Genomic DNA, 11,011 nt, shown 5'->3' on the forward strand with positions numbered 1-11,011 from the left:
ATCCTATCTTATATATTCACAGTATAAACAAATAGTTATGAATAATATTATACATAAAATAATTATATAATAAAATAATGTGTATGTTATGGAAATCATATAATAAATGAATTCAAATAAAACATTTACTATATAGTACTTTTCCAAGACTTTGATATTTAGTTACATACCTTGATCTTTTTCCAAAGTTTATGGCATTGTTCCAACCTATCAACCTTGTTGTTTGGACGTGTAAAGGGTTTAAATTTTGGCCGTACTACACCCGGGGGAGGAACATGATCCTTCTTCATTATATTTTTCTTTTGATAAGGTTCTTTTTTCATTATTAACCCTGTTGAAAAATGTTAAAAATTACCACGTGATTAAAAGAAAATAGAAACAAACAACTCACTAAGCCAAATTAAAAGCAACTATATCCTATTCTTATATGAATCGAAAAGCATGCATGAAACAAGGAGGATTGAAGGTACAAGAAAATAAAAACTATACGAAACAAAGAAGGAAAGAAAAAACTAATACTTGAGTAGAATTCTAGCTTAGCTTTTTTCGATTGTGCAAAGATGCTATTTACATACTTATATATAGGGAAGAGAACTAGGGTTTGTTTCGGTAAATTTAAAAAAAAAAATCTCTGAGTGATTTTTTTAACAGATTTAAAAAAAATATATATTTGAATATTTCATAAAAAAATCTTTTTATTTAGGAAAAATTATTCTAAAGGACCGTTAGGAAGATTTAATTATTAAAAAGGACCTTTAATGCCAAAATTATTAAGAAGGACCAAATCTTTTTATATAATATTTAAGAAGAAGAACCAAATCTTTTTATAAGGAGATAAATATATCCTTAACTATTTTTTCTCAACCATATTTATTTCAGTAGTCTTGACTACAGAAATTGAAAATATATTTTCCAACCTTCCACAATCATGCACCCATATCTTTTACAATTTGATATCACTCCATTTTACTTCTTTCTTCTGTTTGAATACATTCTCCAGTTTCGGGAGTGTTTCAAAATGAATATCTTGCAACTTGATGTTATGCATAACATCTTTTCTATTATTATCGTCAGCTTTTTCAAATATAACTTTGATTGACTCGCAGTTCGTAACCCTCAACTTAAATTCGACAATCTTTCAATCAAATTATGAGGAATCACATGGACCAATTCATCACATTTCTCAATGATCAGAGTGTGTAGTTTGCCCAAAAAAATTTCATGAGCTTCAGAATTCCATATTTTGCACAAACTCTTTATGTTACTCAATTTGACAGTCTTCAAATTTAGAAAAATTGCATCCTGCTTTTGGTTCACAATAGCAAGCTAATTGAATTAGCAATTATGCTAATATGCTAAATATATTTACTGCATTCAAAGTGCAAACAACTTATTTGAAATTCTTTTTTCCTTTCAAAAATCCTATCAAAGCTATAACTAAATAGGTCATTCACCGAAGGATGTAGAAATTAATGTGTTGTATGGATATATAAATGTAAATAAATAATCAGTAATTTAAGAAGATAAAAAGATTTGGTCTTTTTTAATAATTTTGGTATTAAAAGTCCTTTTTAATAATTAAATCTTCCTAACGGTCCTTTAGAATAATTTTCTCTTTTATTTATCTTATATTTGGATATAAAAGTATTTTTTATTTATTTATTATATAATAAATATTTTTTTAAATATATTTAAAAATATATAAATTATAACTTTTAATAAAAGATTTTTTTATTTTTTTAATACTTTTATTTTTACTATTAAAAATTTGTCAAACACGTTAAAAAATAAAAAATTATTAAAAATTATTTTTTTAATAATTTAATGACACCGAAACAAATTTTTAATCTAATTTTCTTTATGTCAATTTAATTTTTAAATTTTATTTTATTCTATTTTAAATAAAATCATTTAAAATTCTATCCTAACTTATTCAAATTTAAAACTCAATTGTAATTTTGAAAGAAATCTCCAACTAGCTTTAACGCTATTTTAAATTTAAAAATTTTCGCAGATGATAACAGTTAGGTTGATATATAAGGTTGCAACAAATTTTATAAAAATCATTCACAGAGTTGGAAGAAATTGTGGAGAATCAAACTAGCCAATCTACAGACACTAATAAAACTATATTAAAAATTAGTCATTTACCTACCATCGCAGTTAATTTAATTTAATTAAATTCAACGCAAACATCAATCATCAATCAACACGCTGTATGTTTTGAAAGAAGGCCAGCATTAGCATAAACTATAATATTATAATCTCATCTAAATACACCTCAACAATTAAAAATCACAACAGTTATATGCATTTTAATTTTTAATATTTATAATTAACATATAATTAGCTTAGTCTCTTTATGTATTGTTAAATAATTTTATATTATTAAAAATATTAATAATAATTAATTAATAATTATAAATTACAAAATTTATTACTCGTAATATCCATCATTCTTCTAAAACTGAAAAACTCCCATTCAATATATATATTGTTCATATATTTTTATCTGATAATTTAAATCGATAAAATATCAGAATATGTGATTAATGACAATTTTATAAGGATATTGATACTTCTATATATATATATATATATATATATATATATATATATATATATATAGTATATTTTAATAGATTAAGTAGTTTTTATCCGTCTATCAAAAATAAAATCGTAAGGCTCAAAATATGAATGCAGATAATATTTATAATTTTATTTTCTATTTTAATATTTTGACTTTATTTAGAAACCTACAATTTTACATTCAATACTAAATGGAAAAAGTATTAAGAATATTAGAGATTTTTTCTAAAATTATATGTATCCGTTAAATAGGCCAGTCTAATATATATTTATAGTTTTATACGAATTAGATACACCTCAAATCTCATATAACAGCTCAGTGTATGTTCACTCTAATTATATATGATAAAATATAAATTAATGAACTATGAGCTATATATATATTAAAATTAGTCACCAAAATTAGTTATTATTATAAAATATATGTCGGAATATAAATATACGTTAAAAATAAATTAAATTAGACATGTATTTATATACAAATATATTGGTGGCTGAATTTAGTGGATGATTTTAGTATACTAATAGAATTTTTGTAAATTAATTGATTATGTTATGTGTATACTAAAATTAACTATCAAAGTCAGTTATCGGTATAAAATACATGTTAAAATATAAATACACATTAAAAATAAATTAAACTATACATGTATTTATATATAAATATATTAGTAACTGATTTTAGTAATTAATTTTAATGTATAAATAACATTTTTGTTAATTAATATTATGTAGACGAAGCTTGACACAATTTTTTTTAATATAAATTTATAATAGATTACAAAAATTGAAACGAGAGTAAATGGTTTTGTGTGAAGAGACCGAAGTCAGAAATGAAGTGAGATTTAGTTTGATAAAGTTTTTACTTTTTAAAAATAGTTTATAAAAACTAATTTTTAAAAAATAATTTTTTAAAAGTTGTAGCATTTATTTTTGGTAAATTAAATTAAAACTAGCTTTTAATAAATACAAGCAACAATAATTATATTTGAAAAAATAACTTTTAAAATTTAAAAATATTATAATAGACATGAGTGTAAACATTAAATTTAAAAATTAGTTAACATATGAGGTTATATTAGATTTTTAAAATTTGAAAAACACAAACCAACTTTAAATTAAAAAGCTCTATTTTAGGTGTTTTTAAAAGTACTCCAATCTTTTAAAAACGGTAAGCACACATGGTCTTTTTTATTTATTAAACACAAAATGAGAAGTTTAAACTTTTAAAAATACAAGTACCTCTTTAAAAAGTTTTACTAAATCAAGTCTGAGACTGGTTGTCTGTTGAGTTGAGAGTTGAGGCTGACACAACAGACAACACAAAGTTTTAAAATGTCTTTTGTTAAAATGTTTAAGTTCAACACAAATCTAAAATAATATTCGACTAAAAATATTAATATATTACACTAAATGAAATAACTATCGAATAATTATATATTTTTATAATTTTTCACAACAATGACAGATATATTAGTTCAAAATAATTTAGGTTTTTCTCTATTTTAAGATATAATAAAAATTTTATTAAGAGAATATAGGATATAATTTAGTCTTACATTTATTATATATAATTATTTATGATCTCTATAAAAAAAAGAAGATAAGTAAAAAAGATGAAGTACAAAACCCACAATAGTCTAAATCAATGTTATTTCATCATTGAATAATTATTAGGTGCTATCGGTGCAAATTATAACCCTTATACTGATATATTAATTGAACGGTAGATTTTTAATGTGTTTATAACAAGGTTATGAAAATTGGTTTGCATCAACCAGTCAAACCGGGAGAAAGATGGTTCAGTTAGAAGTCATGCCGTTAAATTAAAAAATCGTTATTAAACTGTCGAACTGAACCGGATTCCAGTCGATTTTCAAAAATATTCACCAAATGGCGTCGTTTCGTTCCCTTTGAGAAATCCTAAGTCTGCGAACATGAATCTCTTTCCCAAAATCCAAATGAAGCACTCTGCCTATTCTAAAAACCGATTCAAACTGGTTAAACTACAAACCAAACGCAAAAAGAAAAGCAAATCGGTCAGATGCCAAAACCCGGAAATTCAAAAACCACTTTTAAACCGTCAAACCGGATGAGAACCGGTTGTCGAACCGAACCGTAATCGACCGATTTTTTTTATTTAAGCTTAGACGACGCCGTTTTGCACATTAGGGCACGGAAGGTAACCCTTACCAGCCCCAGCCCAAAGCCCCTGCCCCGTAACCAAAACGCGCTCCTGCCTCTCTCACACTCGGCCAGTCCGAGGTTCTCTCATCGAGCTCCTGCTCCTCCGTCACTTCCGTTCAATCACCGTCGCGGCGTCGCATCTTCCTTCCCCTCCGTTGCGCAGCAACCGTCGCAACTTCCTTCCCCTCCATCGCGCAGCCACCATCGGAACGACGAAGCCTCCGTCGCGCAGTCGTCCCGCCGGCGCCAGCTCTGTTCCACCTTCAGCCTTCGATCGTGCTCCACTGCTCCCTGTCCCCCTCTTGCGCCAGCTCTGCCCTGTTCTGCGCTCCCTCAGTCCCTGGTATTCAAAAAATTTCTTTTGTAACTATAATTGAATAATTTTTCATTAATTTTGTGAACTGTGAACTATTAATTTTTTTGATGTTGTTAATTTTGTGAACTGTGAACTATTAATTTTTCTTGTTGTTAATTAATCTGTTAACTGTGATTTTTCTTCTAGGATTGTGGATAATTTTGAATAATTGTTGTTAGTTAATCTGGAACCTTGCTGTTGTTACTGGGTTGATTAATTGTTGAATAATCTGTGAACCTTGCTCCCTCTCCTTCGTACACTCTGCTCATTGCTCACTGCTCGGAGTCTCATACCAGAAGTAATGGTTGTTTCCTTGCTATAATTGTGCAGAACCATATATTGAAAGGATGACTGGATGGAGGTTGCAGTTGTTATTTTAGCTGGTTGTTGTTTTAATTAGTAGGTTATAGTTTCAGTTCTTGTTTCGATTGGATTAACTTGTTTTTGTTAACTTGTTTTGTTATGTTGTTGATCTTATTAACTTGTTAATTTGATCAATTGTGATTGTTAGGATGTTGTGCTGTTCTTGACATTTTGATAATTTGTTAATTTGGTAAATTGTTTTTGTTGTGGATTGTTGTTCTTAATCTTGATCTTATTATTGTTGTTTGTCATTAGTTGTTGTTAACTAAATTTTGTTATTGACTATATGATAGTATCAATCAATTTAATTCATTATTCTTGACTAATTCATTGTTCTTGACTTCTTGTCATTGGGTTGCTGTTTGATCTTAGATTGTGTATTTGGAAATTTTGATGATTGATGGCAAATTTTGATGTTGGTATTTTATATTTGGTTGTTTTTTTTTATTTGACTTTTGAGTTTATATTTGAATGATATTTTAACATTGTGGTTGATCTGATACTTTTAATTTGAATGATATTTTAAAATTTATATTAGATTATAATTATGTTTTAATGTGTTTATTTATATTTTATTTATTATTTTATTATAAAACGGTTATTTCTATTGAACCATCGGTTGAATCGGTTGAACCAATTAACCAATGAACCAGTAACTAGAATGGTTCGATGACCGGTTTGGTGTTCAGAACCTTGTCTGCCACTCTCTCACTCACGCGACACTCCTCGTACTTCCTCTCCAACTTGAGCTCCTCCCTAACTCCCACACCTGCTCCATCCAGCCACCGCCCTGTCACCGCCGCCATTGTAGCCACCGCCTTGCTTGAAGCTGGTCGTCTCCGCCGCTGTTCGAACTTCGAAGCCACCGTCGCCGCTGCAACTGGTCTCACCTCGTTCCTCCATCGCACAGCCCCTGTCCTGCCACACTGCCTCTGTTCCACCGCATCAGCCCCACCGTCGTGCTCCTTGTCCCGCTCTGTGCTCTGTCTCGAAGGATCTATTCCGTTCCTTAATTGATTGAGCAGGTAAGTACATTCATCTTCCCCCTTGACTAAGCCCGGTCGAGTTGGATTTTTCACAACGATACTACAACCTCTGCTCTCTTTAGAAGTTTTTTTTTATTTTTATTTTTTAACTGTAATTGTTGTTTTAAACTTTTAATTGGTTATTCAATCTATGATTTTTCATGTTGCTTCTTCAATTGTTGTTATCATTAGTCATTACTGTGATTTAGGATTTTGGATGATCTTGAATATTGATTCTGATATGCTGCGGCGTCCTCTCTCTGCTTCTGCTTCTTCTCCGCTGCGACCTCTTTTCTCTTCTGCTGCGTCGCCTCTCTTTTCTGCTCCACTGCCGCCTTCTCTTCGCCTCTCTGCTTCGCTTCCTCCTCCTTTCCGCCCCACTGCTCCGTTGCCGGCGCCTCCTCCTCTCCGCTGGTGTGCTCCGCTTTCCTGCCATTGCCTTTTTTTTCTTCGGCTACCCTTTTTTTTTAAATTTTATTGTTGATCGATGTGTTATTGTTAATCAAGTGCCAATGTTGCTGCTGTGCTGTTATAGTTGAAATTCTGCTATCTATTTGTTGTTGTTCTTCCTGATTGTTAATCAAATTTCTGATGAAATTGTTGATAAAATTGATCCCGTTGTTGATCAATTTAAGTTAGAGTTTTAATTTTTATGTTAGGTTGTTATGTTCAATCTCATCGATGATGCTTGATATTAAAGTATAATATTAGTTTTGTGTTATGACACAACTAATATTGGGCTGCACATTAGAGTTTGTTAGGAATATAAATAAGAGTATTGAGTCATTGTATTGAGTATGAAAAAAATTAATGAATTGGTGAATTTCTTAGAATTCTTTGGAGATTGATAACTCATCTCAAATAGAGTTGCAACATTTTGTTATTTGTGTTTTGGATTTGGTGATTGGTACCTGAGATTTGTTTTTGGATTTATTTTGTGAATGATAAAAATTCAATAGATATCATATTATATATAATATTTATTAAATTCGGTTAAGTTGGATTCCAGTTCAAATGGTTAGAACTCTAAATCTTAACCTGAAACCTATCCAGTAGCCTGAACGGTTGAATATCCGGTTTTGTTTCTAGAACCTTGGTGAAGAGGAATCTATATAACCTTGAAGAAACCGTGTAACCCCTATTGACAGACCAAATCCAACCTTGAAGAAACCATGTAACCCCTATTGACAGACCAATTGAATTTTGCATTGGATAGTGGAGGTTCCTTAAGGCCATAAATCACAATTTAAATGAAAACATTAAAGTCTCGCGTGATAGATGTAATTCTCCCATGGAAACCTTATAGCATTAAGTCCAATTAGTTATTATTATTAGAAAAAGAGAAATCAAGTATGTGTTGCAGTCTTAGAAAACACGAGGAAAGAAATTCAGAATTGCAATGTCTTGGTAGATATGTGGTGTTGCTGAATTTGCAATTAGAGATATATAGTGGTGCTTCATCTGCATATCATTCTACCTTTGATTTTATGGGTTTTTACAATTTTTGCTTAAAGTGTCACTTGTTTGTTTTTCATTTGTCAGAGGAAATACACACTTGCTTGTATGCTACTAAATATACTTTCTTGTAATTTGATTGTGAAAATGTACTTCTTTCTTTGTATTCAAACAAGTCTATAAGTGGTTTTTAATAATTAGGTCACTTCTTAAGGTAGTCTATATCTATCTGGCTGCTTCGAAGCTGAGGGAAGAAAGTTATATTTTATTTTCTGTTCTTTCTTCCGAGTGAGTGACTGTGAGTATGAGTATGAGTATGAGTATGAGTAATGGTATGAGGTAGTGGATGCCAATTTAGAACTGTAAATTTTGTTTGTTTTGACTCTTTGGATGATTGATGGGACTGGGAATCTTATGTGTGATTGCGAGAAGAAATTTGTTTCTTGAAAATAAAATTTATTTATGGGAATTATCAAAGGATAGAATGGTTTAATGTTTTGATCTGTCGTGCTCATGAGACTGTACTGGCTGCATTGTTTGCATCCCTAGCTATATTTTATTTTCGTTATGGTTTTGGTATACAATAAATCAGTCTTATACGATCCCTTCTAACTTGTTAACAATATATAGTACTTTTACAACTCTATCATTTAGCTCATTTGTTATTTTGAAATATAAAAAAACTGTTCTGGTAGAGTCATCACTCATCACCTGGTAGAGTCGTCTCCCTTTTTGTAGCACATTAAATATCGCAGACTGATATAAACCTTTGGGACTGTATTGTAACTTCCAACCTTTGGATATTTTGACTCTACACATTGCATAAGTTACGTTACTTAATTGATGGATTTCAATGTATTGTTACCAATCATATCTGTTGCCAATTGCGTGTCAGATCCAGATAGTTAAAGGTTCTGCCACATTTATTTGAGAGAGAGAGAACCATTCAGCAAATATGAAAGAGGAAGAGGTCAATCGATGCCAAATTCAAGAATGGTACCCGAAGTTCAAATCTGTATCTATCAAGACCGTAATTCATAAACTCCCTGAATCTTTTATTCATTACCTTCTTGATGACTCTGGGACATTTTTGTTGCCTGCTTCTGTGTTGGATGAAGATGCCTTGCCGAATAGAATTCATAATTCGGATGATGAAGATTTTCAGGTGTCAGAAGGAACTGCTGATGAAGCAGAAGAACCTTCTCCACCGCCTTCATTTCCAGAACTTGAGTTGAAAATTAAGGAATCCATCGAGTCCCTTGGGGGTGCAATCTTCCCCAAGTTGAATTGGAGTGCCCCAAAAGATTCGGCTTGGATAAGTACTTGTGGCAGCCTTCGTTGCACCTCTTTCAGTGAGATTGCGCTCTTGTTCCGCGCATCTGACTCATTGGTGCATGATTTGTGCCACGCTTATGACTCTTGCCAAGATAAATCTTTGTCCAGACCCCAAGAGTTTTTTCTTGCCCTTCGAAAATGGTATCCATCCCTTCAACCTGACATGGAGTTCCGTTGCTTTGTGCGAGATCAGAAATTACTTGGAATTTCTCAGCGAGAAGTTACTACCTTTTATCCTCCTTTGCTTGAAAAGAAGAGCAGCCTCCAATTGCTGATACAGGGATTTTTCAACAGTTATGTTAGAGATAGATTTGAGTCTGAAAACTACTCATTTGATGTTTATATTACAAGGGACGAGAGAGTTAAGATCATGGACTTCAACCCTTGGGGTGCCTTTACATTGCCATTGTTGTTTACGTGGGATGAATTAGAGCATATCCACAATGAAGAAGGTGATGCAGAGTTCAGAATTATTGAAGATCATTGTGGTGTTAGGCCAGGCTTGAAAACTGCTGTTCCATATGATTACTTGGATACTGCCCCAGGAAGTGGTTGGGATCAATTTCTGAGGAATGCACATGAGGAGTTACATCGACAAACCATGTCTACTGACGCAGGTGCATAACAATTAGATTCTGTTTCTCATCTGCCAACTTTGAGGTAGAAAACAGAAAGGTAGATATTTTGTTCCCTAGTCTGAGTTGTTTGATATTCATATTGGATGTCGAAAAACATTAAAAATTTCTACCTGTTCCAGAGGTATTTCTTTCCTTTTTAACAAATATGTAAACTGGTTTTGCTACGCATATGCTTAATGTTTTGAATGTTCCCTTCCATGTAGATTTACATATGCGATTTTATGAGGTTATCAAAGCTTGACTTAATGCGTGGTATTGTATTTTAGGTCCTCAATTGAGTTGAGTTTACATGTTTAGCTTTATGATTCAAGATTCACCTAAAATCATGTTAAACTAGTTTACTCTACAAGTTTAAGTTATATAATATTATTAGTTTATTTATAAGTATGATATTACTATATTGTCATATTTTGCTAATAAATTCAATTGCACCCTACAAAAAAAAAAAAAAAAACTTGAGGGCTCAAGTATAGGATGGTTTCGTTTTATTCCATCTAAAAATTTTTATTTTGCTTTTGGTTTCCTTTTTTTCTATTAAGTATTATTAGATTTTATTGTGTCTCTGCCATTTGAATCTAGTGTTGACTAGCAATATTTATAAGTATCAAAAGGAGAGATTAATATATTTTTAAGGGGAAAAATGCAAAATTCCTATCATTAATATTAATTGCACATTTTAAAGAACTTTCAATAATAAAATGAACTAAAAACAAAAGAAACAATAAATAAAAACCACATATATTCTCTTATTAAAGGGCAATTACATTCCGGAAGGCTTGGATGCATGAAACATTTGGTAGTTGCACCAATAAGAATAAAATTGCATGCATGCCCTACCAATTATTATAAATTAAAATTGCCTCAAATTGTTTGACCAATACCTTAGTACTTATTGCTAAACAATACTTTTATGTCTCCAGAGAGCAATGTATGTTTCTGGAAAATAATGGGGGCCCTCTTTAATTTATTTTATTTTATTTTTCCTTTTCCTGAAGATGAAGCCATACAAGTGCTGACAAGCATTGTTCACAGCACAAAATTATCAAGTTTTGTTGCTGTTTTTA

The 11,011-nt window shown here is 30.9% G+C and overlaps 1 protein-coding gene across 3 annotated transcripts; it reads left to right on the plus strand.

Moving 5' to 3' along the window:
- Positions 1-4,776: 4,776 nt before the first annotated feature.
- On the plus strand, positions 4,777-10,133 carry LOC130936462 (uncharacterized). 3 transcript variants are annotated; one of them, XM_057866531.1, is made up of 4 exons: positions 4,777-5,119; positions 6,148-6,519; positions 6,729-6,933; positions 8,870-10,133. In XM_057866531.1, the coding sequence occupies exon 4, from the start codon at positions 8,930-8,932 to the stop codon at positions 9,932-9,934; it is 1,005 nt and encodes a 334-aa protein (XP_057722514.1). In that variant the 5' UTR covers positions 4,777-5,119; positions 6,148-6,519; positions 6,729-6,933; positions 8,870-8,929; the 3' UTR covers positions 9,935-10,133. The 3 variants fall into 3 exon arrangements, with proteins under 3 accessions (XP_057722514.1, XP_057722515.1, XP_057722513.1); XM_057866532.1 differs by lacking the exon at positions 6,729-6,933; XM_057866530.1 differs by lacking the exons at positions 6,148-6,519; positions 6,729-6,933.
- Positions 10,134-11,011: the final 878 nt, after the last annotated feature.

The sequence above is a fragment of the Arachis stenosperma genome, chromosome 6 (genome assembly GCF_014773155.1).
Source record: "Arachis stenosperma cultivar V10309 chromosome 6, arast.V10309.gnm1.PFL2, whole genome shotgun sequence".
Taxonomy (NCBI): Eukaryota; Viridiplantae; Streptophyta; class Magnoliopsida; order Fabales; family Fabaceae; genus Arachis; species Arachis stenosperma.